Raw genomic sequence first — 19578 nt, forward strand, 5'->3', positions numbered from 1 at the left:
GCGGCGCCTCAGCCCGCCGGCCTCCTCCCCGGCAGGGGACGCCCGCGCGGCCGGCGGGGCGGGCGCAGCCAGCGGGGCCTGCTCTGCGCGGCCGGGGGGCGATGGGCGCTGCGATTGGCCGGGCCGGTCACGTGGGGCGGGGGCTGCGGCTGCCACAGTAAACATGGAGTCGATCTTCCACGAGCGGGTGAGTGAGGAAGGACCGGGCGGATCCCGCCGCCCGCCCGCCTCGGGTACAGCGCCGTCGCTTGTGGCCGTCCGGGCCGCCGAGACGGGGGAGGCGTGCGAGCCCTCTCTGAGGATCTGCTGAGGCGGTGCCTGGGCCTCCGTCCCTGCGCTGACCACGGGGCAGCGCCCGGAGCCCCCGGGGTGCGCTCGGCCTGTCTCGGGCCGGGCCGCGCTGTCCTTCCCTGGCATCTCCAAGCCTTGGAAGTGGCTTGTCCTCTGCCTCGGGGGAAAGCCGGGGCCCTCGCGCGGCGGTGCCTGTGCCTATGGCCCGTCCCAGCTGGACGTTGCCAGCCCTTCCAGCCCTTCAGGGAAAGGAGAGTCAGGGCTGTGCCTCGGCGTCCGCTTTGGCACGGGACTGTGTTCTGGGGACTGCAGAAACAGCCCCCAAGTGTGGGGAAGTGTAGGCTGCAGCTACTTCTGTTTCTTGAGAGAGAGCTCGCAAGGCTGGGAAATGAGTACGAGGATAAGCAGCGGCAGGCGGGGCTGTCCCTGTGCTCTCGGAGCCATCTCGTCACCGAGCCTGGCTTGGCTGTGGTTGTGTAATGAGCACGGAGTGGGAGAGCCGCTAGAGAAATCGCAGTTCATATAATGTACTTCTGTGTGCCGAACAGTGTTTCCTTCCTGTTTTGGAGGACAAATGCTGCTGTGAACTGCTGTGTTTTTTCCAGGTTCCCAAATATGACCTATTTCTATTTTAATACTGTTCAAATTATAATTGGATTTTTTCTTGCACTTTGCATGTCTCTTCAACTTTATTGTGTTAATCTTAATAGTAGTTTTGTTACTTTGTTTTGTTATGTAGAATTGATTTCCTTAAGAAGTCAAGTAAGATAGGTGTGTACCATCCTTTAAAAAATTGCTGTTCTGAAATCCATAAAAACTGGGGAGTGCTCTTTCTGAGTAGGTTTGGGTTGCAAAATTTGGCAAGTGTTGTGGTGTTGAGGAGCTGCTGTTCAGGGGGTGAGTGCTGGATTTCAGCCGTGATGGCCTCTGCTTCAGTGACCTTCAGTCTGGCTTTGGAAACAGTTTAACGAATGCGCTCTTTTCTTACGTGGCCTTGCCTATCACAGTGTGAATTAACTTTTTATTACTGAGTTGCTTTCTAGTTTAATAACAGAACTTGTGAAATTGAAGTGACAAGGCGTAATACATTCAGAGTTACAAGGTGATGATGGTAACTTGTAGTTTCTCCGCCTTCTGGGGAAGGTGAGTTGACAGTCTCTCATGTGAAGCATACCTGCTCCCTGGTAAGTTAGTAACACAGTTAAAAAGTTGCACCTCAACATGTTTTAAGCTGGAGAACCAAACATTTTTATTCTGTTATTATTTTAGGGAAAATCTAACTGAATTACTCTTTTTTTCTTAAGGGGTATTTTTTCCCCCATCAAGTGCTGTCAAAATATTTTTAAGTGCTGCATGTTCCTGAGTCTGCATACCCCAGTTCTTTTGATAAAAAGACATGAGGAACATGGTATTTATTAAGAAAATTTAATAAAACAACCAGCAATGTGGCATTTTTAGAGAGAAATAACAGTTGCAGAAAGTAGGATTTAAGTATGGGGCTTCAGGAGTCCCAATCTTAGAAGTTTGTCCTTTCCTTTATAAGATAAAAGTGATTGAAAACACTGAAAGCAGAGCAGCATTTTATGTCAGGCGAGGTTTCAATGAGGGGATTTCAGCTTATGGTAAAGAAGCAGTGTTCTCTGCACAAAACAACGGAACTTCATGTCAGTTAAATACTGTAGGATCTGTTTTCTGCATTTGGCACTTAGTGTATAACTTTTACATATGAGAATTAAGGTTTATTACTTTCAGATAATGCTGTGCAAATACAGAAAGGTCCTTTTAGTGAAATTAGTATGTAAGCATGTAATATAACTAATTTTCAGTGGTATTTTACTATCTCTGTTTCTAAATCGGTTTCATATTATTCTAGTGGGGAAGCCTGCGATTGTTGAGCAGGTTATTCTGTTACAGTTTGGTCATATGAGCAGCAGTAGGGATGTGGTCCCAGAGGGACAGAAACTGGTGTTTAGTCTTGAGTTTCTTCTTGCAGGAAGGGCATGAGCTGGATTCCACTCCAGCCTGGCTGTAGCACTCACGCCAGTGTAGCTTTAGTAACTCATTGCTCAACTGAGTGATGAAGCCATAGGAAGATTCTGGAATAAAGGGAACTTTTGAGGTTTCAGCTGTAAGGAAGATCATGGAGAGTTCTACATATGATTAGTATGATGCTTTTATGGAATTTTAAAGAATATTCCTCAAAGGCATATTCTTGTATTCTTAGTTTCTGTGGGTCTGGCTTGAGGGAGGGGTGTCTGTTTTGTTCTTGAGGGGTTTTGTTTTTAATGAAGAGCACGTATAGGAGAGATCTTAATGTAAATAAAAATGAAGACTAAACAAGATTAAAACAAAAGAGAAAAGCAGGATTTTAAAACTGATGTTACTTATCTTGCACATGGAGTTACAGTTATTTGGAGAAAAAGGTTGCTTTTTATGAGAAACTGCTTTGCTTGGTTTACATTGTGGTTTGTTTTTAATGAGACAGTATTTTATCTCATATATGAAAATGTTGGAGCCTGTTATGCATTCATTCAGATCAGAGATTTTTTTGAATTTGTACTACAAAATCATGACTGACATTGTTAAATAGCTCCTTTATAATTTGTGCCAACGTTTTAAAAATCTTACACTATAGTTCTATTACCTGTAATGTGCTGGATATGTAACAAAGTATCTGAAATGTTTTTTATTTGAATGGTCTGTCAATTAAAAAAATATTTCCATTGTTTAATATGCTGAATTCAATATTTTTTTCTGGTTTCCCCATCATTGTTTTCAAGACTTTCAAACTAGTGGTATGACTTTATTTATCTACTTCCTATATGTAAATTTCATGTAAAAAAGAAGATTTATTGTTCTTCCAGCTCCTAATCACTTTCTCAGCAATAACATGGAGGGCAGATTGTCAATAACCACACCTGGAAGGGAAGAAAAGTTGAAAAATAATGAGTGTCTGTTACAGAAAATGTTTGTTCTAGGAAGTAGAGAGCTAAACTGTTTGATTTTCATGTATTGATATTTTGCATTCTCTGTGTGATTTGTTGGGTCATTAGCAATATTAATTGTGTTTTCAAAAACAATTTTTACATGAAATTTATTTCCCTTAAGGAAATAAGATAGTATGCATGTTGGGTTTTCTCCAATCGAGTTGAGGGAGGATTGTATTCTATAGCTTGCAGTGTAATGCACTGAAAGAATATATGGTATTCTGCATGAGTGGGGAAGGAAGGAAGCTTGCCAGAATGAAACAGTTGAGTCATTTTACAGAGTTTGCATTAACCTGGGGTGGTTTTATTTTCTTTTTTCTTTTTCCATTTTTTTTCTCTTCCATTATTAGCAAGAAGGCTCATTGTGTGCTCAACATTGTCTGAATAATTTGCTGCAAGGTGAATACTTTAGTCCTGTTGAGTTATCCTCTATTGCACAGCAATTGGATGAGGAAGAAAGGATGAGAATGGCAGAGGGAGGAGTATCTAGTGAAGAATACAGAACATTCTTACAGGTAAAATTATGTTCACTTGAGGTTGCTTGATAGTGCCTGAAATGCAGTATTGTCTGGCACAGACCTGCTATTCTCGCATAGCTAGACAAGGTTAATTTTCTAGTGCTAAAGCTTTTTAAATTTATAGGCCTTTTCATTCATGCATCTTAGATGTGGCATTTTCAAGTGTTACTAATACAGCTTTACAATAATTCTACAAAAAGCTACATTACCTTCATCTTATGAGTAGAAAGATCAGGTGTGATGAGGAGGATCAGTAATTTGCCTTTTGTTTTTGTAAGCCAGTGTCAGATAGGAGCAGAAATTCCCATGTCTCTCTGCCCTTTAAGCACTGCACATCTCTAAAGGTTTGAGTTTTAAATTAAAATGCTTATTTGGGGCATTGTAATCAGCCTTACAGACAAGGACATAAGTCATTGCTTCAAGAATCTGTAATTACATTTATTTTCACAACTCAATTATTTTTGACCTTTTATGCTTATACCATTTTTCCCTTTTCTCTCTCCCAACTTCACATCGAGCAGCAGCCTTCTGTAAATATGGACGATAGTGGATTCTTCTCAATTCAAGTAAGCACAGCTCTCTCCTGACATCATTTTCTATTTATGCAACACATATTCTTTAATGTAATTTAAATGGCATTGAGCTTTTCCATCTAGTTACCACTTTATGGGCTTAATGGGATTAAGTGCTGGACTTCCAAATGTTCAGAGTGTTTTTCTTTAAGAACAGTGACTTGCAGTTCTTCAGTTCATGGGCCCTCAAATGCATAGGAGAAACATGGATTGAGGAACTGTGAAATGATACCTGCTGGCAATAAGCTTGAGTTCTAAGTTGTTTCTTATGTGCACTTTAGGTGTAGACCTTGGCTTCCACAGACTGCAGGTGAAAAAGCAGAATTCAGGTTGCTTTCTCAAATTATAGACTGGAAAGCCCTTGACAATGGTTACAGTGTTATCAGTGATGTGCATATTTTTCTTGGGTGTTTTTGGTTTTAAAAAGGCCATAGGGGAAAAGTAATCAATAGTAAATACTTAAACCAGACCAACAGCAAAAAAAGTTTTGAACACCAAATTGGGGCTTTTGTCTAGATTAGAGTTCTAGGCATCTTTGGCTGTCTCCCAAGCTTTCAGTGTTACTTGTCAATGCTCCAGACTCCCTCAAGAGCCTCTCTTCCTTATGGCCGAATGGGCTGTTTTTCTTTTTAGCAAGAAACCATTAACAGTTTGGCTTTCCTGCTGTCTTTGGGCTGCTTCAGTAGCTGAAAAAATGCTTCCTTGTTCTGCTGTTTTGTCCTATCATTGCTTTATCATTTGAGGCACAGTTGGCTTGCTGAAAGGAACTTGAATTGTTAACTTAAAAGTTCTTACAGCATTATTTTGTGTAGCTTTAAAGAGTTATTGTAAAAGAGTTGGTGCTCGGATCAATAAACTGACTGATCCTGTGATAATCCAGTGGTACAAAATTCCAAAAGTTACCGTGAAGAAAGACTGAGATTCTACTGGGGAGGGGAGGGGGAAGTAAGGGCAGAGCAGTGCATTGTAAGTAGAGAGAGGGCAGCTTGCAAAGTGTCTGTGAAAGGTGAAATGACAGCTTTGTTTGGAGGAGAATGCTCATTAACACAGTCTGTTAAATCCTAATTTTGTTACTTCTCCTTAGATAAGATATGAGTGTTACGCTTGCATGTGGATTCATGACAGCTGCATTTTGTGTAACATGATTTTGAGTAGCATGATTCCTAGGTTTCCTGGCAATGTTTTGAAATGTAAGTTTTATGAAAACAGTATAATTGTTTAGCATAGCTAAGATGGTTGCATTGCTTGAATTTAGATTTGAACTTGTGTGACTCATGAAAAGTGTTCTTTTTTGACAGGTTATAAGCAATGCCTTGAAAGTGTGGGGTTTAGAACTAATCCTCTTCAACAGCCCAGAGTACCAGAGACTTGGGATCGATCCTATGTAAGACTCTTCTAGCACCTTGCTTTTATTTTACTGTAAAAATACTATTAATCTGTGTTTTAAATCTTTCTTTTAATTTGCTGTTTTATGCTCTGTTGCATTTTGATGTTTGTATTACCCCCTGGCCTTGCTTTTTTTTTTCTTTTTTTTTTCTTTTTGGGGATGCATGAGAACATCTGTCCTCTGTGCCTTCATGGTATTTTAGTATCTGTGGCATCACAGTAATACGGAGATTTCAGTGATATTGACAACCTCCTGAATGTAATAAAAGCAGTATGAGTATTCTGTAATGCAACATCAATGGTTGTATTACTGAAACTTTATTTTATTAAGTTCAAATTAGTGATAGCAAAGATCTTAAACATTATTATGTACTCTGATTTTAGAGTATTTAATTTTATTTATATCTTTTTTTTTCTTTTTACAGAAATGAAAAATCATTTATTTGTAATTATAAGGAACACTGGTTTACAGTTCGAAAGTTAGGAAAACAGGTGACACTGTCTTTTTTTATTTTAAAATTGACTTCAGAAATGGGTGTGGGAAAGTGATTGCAAGTAGATTGTGCTTCCCTTTTGCAAGCTTTTGCTGCAGTTTGGTTTAATAGTATCCCATATTTAAAAAAAGGGAAATGTTTGTTTTATCACAAAAATGCCAGGCAGGTCATTGTAAATGTTAGCCTGGGAAAAGACTGTAGGATCAATTCTCTAGTGAATCTGTCCTTTAGGGAGCTGCAGCTCTGGTAGGGTCTTATGTAACTTCTTAAGCTATTTTTTTTTCCTGCATGAAATACTGAAGAAAAATTGTAGTAGGGGGTCAGGGGGAATAGGGGATCCTGAACAAAGATTAGGATCCCTATAGAATTCGAACTTATTTTAATACAGTAAGATATTGGCATTGTAAAATAATTCTGTTTATTTAAACGGGCAGTAGATATAAGGAAAAGTTCAAGTTTTTGATAGATAATAATGGATACTCAGAAGAGTATCCATTAGAATAAAGTTTGGGAAAGTAGTATCTCAACTTTATACTATTATAGAAAACTCTGAAACAATTGTATTCTAAGCAGGAAATAATTATTAAAAGTAAGGGATGGTCATATTAGTATATGGTACATATGTACCAACTCACTTCATATCCATGTCCCTTAAAACACCAATTCAGTGTTTTATTTCAGCAGCCAATCATTTTCCTGGATCATACTTGCATACTTGCAGTATGTTGAATAAAAGTTGATGAGCTTTTACATATGAGCTGATTTGGTGTTTGGTTTTTTCAGGGCTTTTTTCATAGAAAACATTCATGGAAAACAGCTTTTAGAGTCTGTAATAGTGGGACAGGAGTCTGTTTGCCCATTTGGTTCTTTTTTGCAAGGTTCGGCTACTTATGTTGTCATCCAGATTAAAAAAATAAAGAAAAATCACCCGTGAATGAGAAAGCTAAACTCTATTGTTCTGCTTTAGTTTAAAAGTATGGCTAATGTTTACAGGCATTTTTTTGTTTAATTGTTATCAAAAAGGCTGGATGTTGTCTTAAAATTGTGCTTATTATACAATGCATCCAAGTTGGGTGGAATTTTATGAGAGAGCGTTCTAACCCAAGACATCCTCAGCCAGAGAAGGAATGCCTTTTTCCTCTTTTACCTGTGGCTTGTAACCACATGAAGGCAGTATGAGGTGTCTGTTATCTCGAGGGTAATGAGAACATTTGACAAAATAGGTTGCTTCTCTGTTATAGGTAAAGCAAAATTAGTTTAACAAATTTTTCTCCTCCATAATACCTTTCAGAAGTTGCTGTAGTCTGTCCATTAAATTTTTTACAGAACTTTTTATTCCCCTACTCTTCTACACTGTTGGTCTTCTTTTCTAGTGGCAAACATTTGCCATGTTTTTGGCAAATGAAGTGATTGCATGACAGGGTGGTAGATAGTCACTTATATTATTGTATGGGCCTGGCTGCAATTGTGTGGGTGCATATATGGCAGTTTGGATAGATTAGTGCATTTCTGTGAGAATGGAGATAAAAATCTCTTTTCTCTAACTCAGATGGTGCTTTCTGATTAAAACTGGATAATACTGAATGAGTAGGTCTAAAAAAAAAGTCCTTTAGCTTTATTAAAATATGTGGGGGTTTAAAGGTAGAATATTTTGTTTCACATTGAATATATTTTCTCTCTAGAAGTTTTATGTAAGTATAATACTGTTTCTGTTTAGAAGTATTATAAATTACTAGTTATGGTCTAGAAATGAGAAATGAGAAACTAGAAATGAGTTGTGTATGTTCAAATGAAGCGTCCCCTGTTGTAATATAGTGCTGTACTCTCAGCATACCAAATTTGAGTAATTTTTTTTTAATTTTTAAGTTTAAAAATTATCTGAGAGAAGGGTAAACACTAGTTTTCAGCATCACCAGCTATTAAAGTTATAATGTTCCATGAAAGTATTTAGTGGAAATAATTGAATGTCTGTTTTTAGTATCTGTTAATTTCTTAACATATAGCATTAACTGATGAAGGGTTTCTTACTGCATTAGTCTCAGGTTTAAAACTAGGATTAAGCATAATTTTAGAATGATGTCTGAAACAAATCAAAATGCAACGGTTAAAGATTATCTGTTTTAATGTGTTTCCCTGCTGCCAGTATTCAGTAATGGTACAGAACATGCAGTAATTTCCACATTTCAGATGTCCTGTTAGAGTAGTTGAGGGATAACATTTAGCAGTGTAGGTATTATACTTCAAAAGACTTTCATTTGATCATTTATTTTATTAGATTTATTTAGATATTCCATAATAAAAAATTACCACAATGTACAGGAATGGTTTACCGAGTAATCTTAATGCTAATTTGTTCTCTCAACCTTTTTTTTTTTTTTCTTAATTACAGTGGTTTAACTTGAACTCTCTCTTGATGGGTCCAGAACTAATATCAGATACATATCTTGCACTTTTCTTGGCTCAATTACAACAGGAAGGTAATAGTAACTTGCAGATGTTAAATCTCATAAATTAAAAGTAGGTAATAAGCATTATTTCTTAGAACTTACATATTCAGTTAACTACTCTTAGTTTTATGATTGAAATAGTGAAATAACCCAAGTCCTTATAATGAAAGGTAGAGTCTTACATCTTAAATTGCACGTGACTGAATTCCATGTAGTGTGCATTTTAGAGTGTTTATATCTGCACTTTAATGCTGTAGACTTACAATTTCTTTTTCTCAGGTTATTCCATATTTGTAGTAAAAGGTGATCTGCCAGACTGTGAGGCTGATCAGCTGCTGCAGATGATTCGGGTACAGCAAATGCAGCGACCAAAACTGATTGGAGAAGAGGCAGCACAGTCAAGAGATCAGAGGTAAGGTAAATAAAGATTTTATTTTAATAATGTTCAGTATGATTGGTTTGTAATTTGGAAGTAATAAGAAATACCTTTAGTCCAATGTTTACTGCTGTTGCACAGAGGAAAAGCAAATTGATGGACAACAAATGGTGTATTTTTAAGTGGGCAAAAGCTGCCTTGATAAGGATTGAGTCTTTCCATGTGCATAAGCATATTATAGTGCAGATTTTTGACTTAGGGAGGAAAATTGTTTAGCAAATCTTATAAACTATGGTTAATAGTAATTCTTTTATAATGAAGACTGGTTTGTGCATTCTGTCATAAGTAGAAAAGAACGAGAAAACATCCTTGAAAGCATATAAAGTTAGTACTTTATACACTTCTGCAATGATTTCACTGACTTTTCATAGTGAACAAACTGCATACTGATAAAAAAGCTTTAGGCTTCTCACAGGAATTACTTTTTTCCCCTTTGTAAACGTAAATTGATGTTGTAAATTGATGGAATAATTAGCAGTAACATGGAAAGTATGTACAGTTTGCATGGGTTCTGTTGCTTTAGTGTGGCCTTCAAGGCCTCCTGAGAAGGAGGCTATATGCACTCTTTTCTGCTGATGTAACTATTTAAATAGCAGTAGGTTTGAGTAACATGTATCATGGCTTTTTGTGGCCTTACCATGTTTGGCAATTTACTATCTAACATGTGCATTGCTTTAGAGGTCTGTGTGTGGCAAATATATGTTAAGGTTGCTCTGCAGTTGCTTGCAGCCCTCTTGTGCTTTTTCATTTCTCAGGAAAACACTTGTTTATGTAACAGACTTTCACAAGAAAAATGTTCTTCCCAAAGTTAAACCTAGAGTTAAACTGGCAGAACGTACTAATTTAAACCTCATGATAAAATCTAATATAATTTCTGTCTGAATTTTGCTATGAATGCGTGAATTTCACAGGCTACCCAGAAGTGATGTGGACCAAGCAATAGAAGTTAACCATCCTTTTGATGGAACAGGCATGTTAGATGAAGATGAAGAAAATTTTCAGAGAGCCCTGGCTCTAAGTAGGCAGGAAATTGATATGGAGGATGAAGAAGCTGATCTTCGCAGAGCCATTCAGCTCAGCATACAAGGTGCAGTGCTCGTCTAAATTTCTTGTAGTGCTTTAAGCAGCTCCTGGAGTCAGTTTGTCAGGCACTTTTTCCAGCATGTGTCAATATCTGTGGAAAGACTGGTTTGAGGCATGGAAAGACAATCCAGGATTGCCCATAACTATCTCCTTCCTGCTTTTTGAAAAGTTGTAACTTGCATGTCATCATTGATTATTAGGAAGGAAGAACAAATTGGCAAAGGGTAGCAGGAGGAAAGGGAAACAGTTCTAAGGTGAGGAGAAGAGAAATTATCAAGCAAAGTTCTTCTAGGTGCTTAGTTCTCAAAAAAGTCTTTCTTCTTCTCAAGTTTGAGGACATTTTTTAAGTTATATTTTATTTACTAATTTCATTTTACTATAATTAGTAGGATATGGCATGTTCTGCTTTTAGGTAGCCGTCAAAGTGAGCTCTCAGGCTCATTACCACAGAACGTGCCTCAGTCGTCTCACAGCAGTCAGACAGACTCCCTTTCTTCAGAAGAACTGCGAAGGAGAAGACAAGCATATTTTGAAAAGTAAAGTAGCTGATAGAAAACTGCATGTGGAAGTACATGTACTTTTTCAGTGCTTTTGGGGTGTGGATGGGTTTCTTACTGAGGTCCAGCTCAACTTTCCTGTCTTCATATGTGTTCCTAACAGTACCTGAATTTTACTATTCTCAGGTGGTTCCTACAGAGAAACCTCTAGTAAGAGGGTGTTTAATAATGTCTTATTATCTTATTATTATTATTATGACTTATTAATAAGTCTTGCTACTGCTGCAAGTCTTGTGAAGAAAGAAAACATACATTATAGAAGTATTTTAAATGAAATCCTGTAAATTTCTGCAACTACCTTCCCAACAAAAAGTATTATTTCTCTAAGACTTTGCTTTGGGTAATGATGCTTCTCATGTGCATCATATAAAAGCATTGTACATATTTTATGTTACTGTTCTGGTATACCTTCTTAATAGATAGTTGAGTTATTGAAGCTTTTCCTTATCTGTGTCTTATAGTAATAGAGGAAATAAAGACCAAGGAGAAATGCTAGGGATGGGAAGAGTTAGACTCCACATGGTAGGATAAGAATGCAGAGCTTCCGAATCCTAGGAAAATAGTCTTGTGGCTTGGAGTATAATACTGGGAAGATAGGTATCTGAAGGTTAGCAGGGTGAAATGATGAAAGAGATTTTGGGCACAGGGGTGTTATTGTACCAAACAGCTTCTACTTCTGACTCCTGGCCTTCCTTACAATGAAATGAACTTGACTCATGTCTCATGCTGGTGTTAATCTTATTCTCTTACAAATTTATGACACTTTCAGACAACAACAACAGCTACAGCAGCAAGACCAGACTCCAAACCTACAGGACAAAGCAACTCTTAGTTCAAGCACTCCAGAACCTGGCTCAGGTATTGTTTTTTAACCTTACATCCAGCACTGAAATGTGTCTTTTTCATCTTTGTGTTGTTTGTTAATTTTCCTTGTCTGCCTACTTTGTCACTTCAGCAGCCATTCCAATTGTGCGTTACAGCCATTTCTGTATTGGCAGTGAAGGAAAGGATCACTTTCCTTAAAAGCCTGTTTCCCTTTGAATGTCAATATCCTATTTCAAAGTGAAGAGCATGGCTATTACCCCAACTGTTCGTTTTCTAAATTACTTTTAAAGTTATATGACAACTTGGAAAAGTATCTGACAAAATTACTGGAACCAGTTTTCAGAAGAACATGTGTAGGCCTTACCAGTGTCAGGTATTGGTGATCCAAAATTGGTGTGTATTGTTAGAAACTGACTGCCATTGGTGAAAAACTAGTTGCAAAATATTCAGTGATTTTAAAAACAAAACCAGTTTTGTCAGCAGGGCAGGAAAAGGTGGGTGTGGACAAAAGGAACAACAAATGCATTTAACTATAATTAAGAGCTGTGAATTTATTACAAGCTGTGAATTTATTACAAGCTGATATGCATGTATTGTCTTTAGGAGGTGATATGAGTGAAGAAGACATGCTTCAAGCAGCCATGAATATGTCTCTGGAGTCTGTCAGAAACCACTTGAATTCAGAAGAGGAGAAATAACATCATTTTTTTCCCTCTCATTGTCAAAATGCTAAGTCTCCATTAGAATTCTACTGTGTGGATGTTGCACAAGCAGGGTTCATTTCAGCATTCTGGAAGCAGGAATGAAAGGGGGGCTGCTGGAGGTCAGTTTAGAGAGGATCTGCAAATACCAAAAAGATTGCACTAATTTAGAGAACTGTAGCACTCCTACTACAGAACATCTGCTCACAAGAGTAGTGGTGTTAAAATTACTGGAACCATTCACACACAGTTAGACAAGAGTACCAGCTGTAACTTAAAAAAGTAAAGCTTTTAAAGCTTGCATTAAAAAAGCAAGTTTAAATTGTTTTGAAGAATTCTGTAGAAGATACAAATGCTGCTGAAAACAGCATCAAATTATTTTCTTCAGTACTAATGGAAAAACAGATACAAGTAATAAGTTATGCTTATAAATTATTTTTAATAGATCACTCTAAAATGGGGAGAGTAATTAAATTCCATTAATCTTAAATAATTTATTTTGTGATTGTTTATTATGAATGACTTAACGTCAACTTTTTGATCCTGCTGTCCACTTTTTAAATGATCCATTCTGCAGGAGAAACAAGAACCCATAAATTTCTTACTTTTCAAGACAAAATTGTATTGTTGACTATAATGTTACTCCTTAGTCTTTCAGTGATTTCTGACTAATGTTTTCTAACAATTTTTGGTTTTACTTTCAATTCCAGTTGTAAAATTTTAGATCCATGTTTAACATACTGTCTTTTATCAGATAACTTGCCTTATTTAGCTTGGGGTTTTGTTGTTCTTGTTTGTTTTTAATTATTGTTTTCTTGTGTTCTTTCTTGTTAAAGCCACTTTCTTTTTACTACAAAAGCAGCGTATACTTAATTGGGTTGAATAGGTTTTCTTTTCTACCTCTTCCAGAGAATTTTCCTCTTCAAGCTCAACCCTTCATTATGGCCTTTCAGTATGAAACAGCTGTAACTGAGTCTAGGAGAAAGTAGGAGGGGATTTAGGTGCCATAAAGTCAGTGCCACATGCATAAAATGCACTCCTGCAATCTGAAATGACCCCTGTGCAAGTAGCTCTTTTAAGAATGAATATTTATGCCTGTGTGGATGTTCTTTCTGAAATGCTTTCTATGAGTGTCTGTCAGAATGTTGCAGTTTTTTCAGGAATGGCCTTTATTCACGCACCTTACACTTTTTTATTACGTTGTTTCTGATCCTGAGAAAAATTGGGAAGCAAAGTATGTGAGATAGCTTAGGCTATTGGTTGTAAGACATTTGCTTTGATGTCCAGGATGAATGTGTAACAGGGTGACCAAACCTGACCTTGATCTTCAGTGCAACAAAATAGAGATGTTTCATTTTCCTAAATGGTGCTTGAAATACAAATTCTGTTTACATATAAATTCTATGGAAATATGTTGTAGATAGAGTATATAAGCTGTAGTCCAGTTAAAGCATTAACAGTTAGCACAGGCATTCTAAGAATCTTTCAAAGATAACCCCAAATTTCTTTATCAAAGTATTCTAAAGTTACATCTTTGCACAATAGTAACATTTAATTAAAATTAGTAGGAAATGAATGGTAGCTAGATGGAAATACACATTCAGCATCAAGTAGTACTGTACATGAAAGGGCTCTTACCTCTCAGTAAAGATTTGTTTACAGCAATGGTTTCCTGATAGCTTGGGATATTATTATAGTATACATAATTGGGCTAAATTCTGTTTTTCTTATCTATGTGGTGGATTTTCACCAATGTCACTAGAACCACTGGTATATGTTACACAATATGGATTTTGACATGAAACAGCACTACTTTTTAAAAACTGATTTTTGTATTTTTAAAATAATCCTGTCATCCACATTATAATTATTTGTAATGTCTCAAATTAATATAGCTAAACAATTACTTTAAAAGTCCATGTATGCATATGCCATTTTGAAATGCTGTATTTTTCAGGGTGTGATTTTCTGCTTTCAGTTTGAAATTTCTATGAAACTGAAAGCAAGAAAGGTGTCTAAAGCACTGGGGTTTTTTTCTCATCTGTCAATTAACCACAGCTTAATTTTCCTTTCTTGGTTGTGCCATAAACTAATTCTGAAATAAGACTCATTTTTATAAATAGGTGTAGACTGGCAAGCTGATGCCAGCACTTGGAACTCAGACCTTTTATTCTCTATTATAAGAACATAACAAAAATATTATTTCTAGCTCTAGCAGCCCTATATTAAAAAAAACCAAAAAAACTCAGCCCCTTAAATCTCACTGACTGTAACCCAGGCCAACTACATGATTTTATAATCACTAAAACATGGAGGTTTGCCTTTGAACTTTCATGTCATATCATAAGTCACTTCATCGCCTCAGTATTTTAATATAGAAGAAATAGGAAATGTCAGTGCCTGAAAGGCACAGCTGAGTCAGTGATCACAGGGCCAACTGCTTCCCTTTCTATGGAGAAATGCTGTCACTCAGCAAATACCAGTTTGATTTTTAGTGAAATGTCAAGTTGAATGATGTAGGCATATCTATCTAGACAAGAGTTAAGAGAGAGCAATTTAAGCTACATCTGTTAATTGACTTAATTCTGTCACTGGAAAAGACGTGCAAGAAACCAACCATTAATCCAGCCCAGTCCACCACTAACTGTAATGTTCCTAAGCACCACAGCTACACCTCTTTTAAATAGCTTCAGGGAGGGGACTCAACCACTTGCCTGGGCAGCCTGTTCCAATGGTGGACAACCTTTTCAGGGAAGAAATATTTCCCGATACCCAACCTGAACCTCCCCTGGTACAAACTGAGGTCATGTCCTCTCATCTTGTCACTTGTTACCTGGGAGATGAGGTTGACACCCACCACGCTACAACCTCCTTTCAGGACTTGTAGGGAGTGACAGGGTCTCTCTTTGAACTGTACCCAAGGAAAAAACTCATACTAATTGCTGACAGTATATCTTTTATAATCCAGGTCTCAAGTTCAAAATGTCTGGACCTGCCAAGAAGCTGTCAATAAAACACTGCTGTCATTTTTTGGTGTTCATTCTTTCAATGATAAACAGTTATCAGTGTGACTTAACTATGCTTCTAATTTACTAATTTAGAGCGTACTTCCAGTGTTACCTACCCTGTCAAGCTGAAGGCTTGGGTTTATTCCCATGTTACAGCTTTAGGCCAAAGTCCATTGTAAGGGAGCAGACATTGTTTTTTGGTATTTTGTTGGGTTTTTTTTTTTAAATAGTAGAATTATATTTGATGGAATTTCAGACTTCATTCATTCAACAGATGTTACTGTTTTCCAGTGAATGTTCCATGTGACATAAATTACGATTTTGTGCCAGTAGAAATAAAAGGGGCAGGGGAGTGAGTGATACAATAAATATCTTCCGTAATTACTTCTCTAAGTGTAATTCTGCAAGCTGCTTTCATGGTCTTACACTGAAGGCAGGAGGAACAAGCAGTCATGCTGGCATGCAATTCTTGTTAGGCACAGCAAGTACAAATATGAGCTGTTTAAATGCTTACATTTATCTAGACCTGAAACTAATATGATATGATACTGGCTTACTTTAACATTTGGGCTTCCTGTGCCCTTCAAAGAACTGCAGCAAATTTAAGTGTAGTTTTCAGCTAAGGTACTCTTCTGACTTATCATACTTTATTACTTTGCAGACTGTTTGAAAATAACCAATATAAATTTAAATCTATGATGTGTTTTAATGTTGGACTATTGCTTCTATTACAAACTTACAGAATGATGGGGGAGTTAAAATGGCTTCTGCAGGTGTCTAGTAAACAAATATTATCATTTGCAAGCTGTTTTGTCTTATTACAAAAGACTGGCTTAAAAATTAACATGTTACAGTTCTAAAATGTGGAATTTTCTAGTATGAATTATTGGTTCAAATAATAATGAAAACATAAAAATGGTGGCCTTTGTACAGAACAATTCAGTATAGGGGGAATAGGATCAGAGAATTAGAACTCAGACTTACAAAGAAGTATTGTTTTGCAATTCACATTACTAGCACTTCACTTTTAAAGGAATTGAAATAAGAATCCAAGGAAGACAATAACTCATGTGGAAACTTTTTTTAAGGCCTTAGATAGAAAATGATGTTGCTTGCTTGTTAAGCCATTACTGTCTTGCATAGAACAAACTTAAGTCCTGGAAAATCTTGATAATTATTCACAAATCATTACAGAAAAAAAAAAAAGGAATATATGTCCAACATGTAATAAATACATACCTATTCCATATACACAATCACTTGTTCAAGTGAGAACAATACTTAATACATTCAAACTGGCTGGGTCCAAATCCTACTTCTTCAGTTTAGAATTGGTAGCTTTATCTTGTATCCAGGTTTTCATCTTAAAAGCATGAGCTCTTCTGCAATAAATTTTTTTAATCCTCATACACACATTTTGCCTTATTTGCATTTCAAAGATGGAGGGAATGCTGGAGTATTTAACCTGCCATAGTCACTTTCTTCCCCAGTTACAGTTCTTCAGACAGTTAGTACATGTGACTTTTCAACTGCTTTCACCAAATCAAAATACTTACATATTATTTTCTTTGTTAAAAAAATAATTATAACTACACCTTTCTTTTAATCGCCCCCCATCCTCAGTACAGCCACTGTGTGAATTCAAGAGGGAACTTCAGGAGGGAAGAAAGGGATGGAATATTAAATGCCACAGTGCAAAAGCAAAATGAAAACAAAAGAAGATTAGAAACCTTTATCTTGTCTTTAAAGCATGTAAGATTTGATAAAATTTTACTTTTTGCTACATGAAACCCCCTGTGTACAAATCACCGTAGTTAGGATTTTGTAACGAAATAATTTTTCATCTCTTAACTAATAGTTGTGTATTTTACAAATCATTTTCAGTAAGATTTTTTTTTTTTTGTCAAGACTGTTTTCCTATCACATCTTTGGCTCTGGATTTCTGTATAAGTTTTGCCTATTTTGTGTATATAAAGCATAGAATACTGAAAAGATTTTAAAAGGGAAAGCTGAAATGCTTTGTCATTGTTTTGACTGGAAAATGGCAGCACTGTTCGATATTTTGAAAATGCTCTCCAAATAGGCATGAATATATATGGTTGTATTTGATATCACTTTTTTAAATAAATATGATTATAGCTTCTAATGTTTCTCTCTTAAGTATTTGCATATGTGCTTTCCCTTACTTGTGGATTGGGCATGGAATCATCAAACATTGAAATCTCATCCCTGGTATCAGTGGGCTTTGCACCAGAGGTATTTGGACAGAACAGTGGGATAGTTTTCTGTTGCTGACATTTCATTATCTCTGAGTCTTTGCATCTGTTGATACTCCAGAAGTTGTGTAAAGACACTCCTGTTAAGGAAGGAAGTTGGTGCCAATTATAGTTATGTTACATCTTTAAAAATTGTATACTTTCTAATTTTTAAAGCTACAATTTCCTGCTTTGCTGCGAGAATACTCATTCTCTTTGTGACACAATGCATTGCTCTTGTAGTTCATCAAAACAGTATACTGGATGATTTCTGTATGCCCTTGCTAACAGTTGATGAAGTCATTGAGCTAAAAAAATTACTTGCAATGCTAAATAGTTTCTAGTTTTGCAAGAGTAATAATTAAAAAGAGTGGTACAAAAAGTCTTCTGTGCTACTTTATTGACTACATGCCTTACTTGGCATTATAAAATTAACTATCATAGAACACATTTTTATCATCCCTAAATATTTTAAGTGTCTGCAGGACATCCATGATCTTAGTTGAAAAAATGCTAAGAGAATTTCCCATAAAAACTATTTAGCCAAACACTAAATGACACATCTTACTGTCATAAGGACCCACACGGGTTTTGTTAAACCAATGACAAGGGGTCTTCAGAGTATTGTAAACTTTTCATCTCCATTAAACCCAATAGTGCAAATTAATAAAACTGATGAAGGTACATGTCTACATTCCATGCTATATCATAGCACTAGTACTTCCTACAATTCTGATGCCTTTTTTTTTTAAGCCAGAAACGGATTTGAAGTGGTGTATGATTGGTTTTATTGTAGATAATCATAAGAGTGACACCTGATAGAAAAATTATTCCATGAAGAGGGAAAACAATCTTTATTAGGGAACTTTCAACTTCTAAACTCCTGAACCACATACCATGCCCAGCCTTAGTGTTGCCTGTGAGTGACAGAGGCCAGTAAAGCTAGAAGGAAATACAGCACTGCAGGCCAGCCATGAGCCCTTCACCAAGCTCTGCAAGATCCTCTTGGGGAAGCAACAGGCAGCTTGTTCCATCTCTGCTAATGTTTGCCAGCTTGTAAGCCTGTGTTTTGTGCCTGCTGCATTCTCAGACTTCTAAAAAAGATTTCACCTGTGAAGTGCTCTTCTCAGCTTCATTTTGCCGTTGATGTGGTGCTTTAATTATGCATCTTTTTATGTAGTTATCAATTTGAAACAGGCAATGATCCAGCTGCCCTGGATTTTATTTCCAGCATTATGTGTATGTATAAATACATATGTAAATGTATAAATACATTTCCCTGTACTTATATCAGTATTTTTTATAACTATCATTCTGACTGATACAAAAGTGCTCTTTCTGTAACAGTGCAGTACTCCTTGTAGTCCCATGTTTAAATACCTCACTTGATCAAAAAACAAAAAGAACTTTGAATTGGAGCAGCTTTGAGGTTCTGGCTGGAAATACAACCAAGAATCACGGAATGGGTCAGGTTGGAAGGTTCCACAGTGAGTCATCTGGTCCAAGCTCAAGCAGGGTCATCCTAGAGCACGTGGCACAGAATTCAGATGATTCCTGAGTATCTCCAGTGAGGGACGCTCCACAGCCTCTCTGGGCAATCTGTTCCAGCGAGCAGTCACTGCACAGTAAACAAGTTTTTCCTGATATTCAGGTGGATCTTCCTGTGAATCAGCTTCTGCCCGCTGCAGAATTCTTGTCCTATTGCTGGGCACCAGCGGGGAGAGCCCGGACGCAGCCTCTTGGCACCTCTCCTTGAGATTCCGATAGACATCGATCAGGTCCCCTCACTCTTCCCTTCCCTATCCACTCCGAGTACCTCCAAAGCAGCCGGGGCTTCAGGATCTTGTGTGTGTTGTGAGAACGCGTATTCAGACACAAATCGTGTCTAATCTCGTGCACAGCACTGTTTTGCTAACGGCCCAGATCCATCTCGGCGGGCGAGTTCCCGATAATGACACGGCGCTCCACGCCGCCATCCGCCGCCCGCTGCTCCGCCACCATCCCGGCAGCCTCTGCTG

General features: G+C 37.3%; 1 protein-coding gene across 3 annotated transcripts; it reads left to right on the forward strand.

Moving 5' to 3' along the window:
• The first annotated feature begins 51 nt into the window (after window positions 1-51).
• Window positions 52-17453, forward strand: ATXN3 (ataxin 3). 3 transcript variants are annotated; one of them, XM_053979319.1, is made up of 11 exons: window positions 52-187; window positions 3629-3793; window positions 4318-4362; window positions 5667-5752; window positions 6180-6246; window positions 8638-8725; window positions 8975-9107; window positions 10043-10218; window positions 10627-10750; window positions 11541-11629; window positions 12200-17453. In XM_053979319.1, exons 1-11 carry the CDS (start codon window positions 164-166, stop codon window positions 12292-12294), a joined length of 1092 nt encoding a protein of 363 aa, XP_053835294.1. In that variant the 5' UTR covers window positions 52-163; the 3' UTR covers window positions 12295-17453. The 3 variants fall into 3 exon arrangements, with proteins under 3 accessions (XP_053835294.1, XP_053835297.1, XP_053835295.1); XM_053979320.1 differs by lacking the exon at window positions 52-187 and adding an exon at window positions 1291-1434; XM_053979322.1 differs by lacking the exon at window positions 10627-10750 and having other exon boundaries at window positions 12200-12314.
• Window positions 17454-19578: the final 2125 nt, after the last annotated feature.

This window comes from Vidua macroura, chromosome 6 (assembly GCF_024509145.1).
Source record: "Vidua macroura isolate BioBank_ID:100142 chromosome 6, ASM2450914v1, whole genome shotgun sequence".
NCBI classification, from domain to species: Eukaryota; Metazoa; Chordata; class Aves; order Passeriformes; family Viduidae; genus Vidua; species Vidua macroura.

What these genes read in the sequence shown, in the direction of transcription:
- ATXN3 (XM_053979319.1), top strand. Translation starts at nt 164, where the DNA reads ATGGAGTCGATCTTCCACGAGCGG. An exon ending in AGACTTGGGATCGATCCTAT is followed by an intron (nt 5,753 to 6,179) that starts GTAAGACTCTTC and finishes TTCTTTTTACAG; the next exon opens with AAATGAAAAATCATTTATTT. An exon ending in TTCGAAAGTTAGGAAAACAG is followed by an intron (nt 6,247 to 8,637) that starts GTGACACTGTCT and finishes TCTTAATTACAG; the next exon opens with TGGTTTAACTTGAACTCTCT.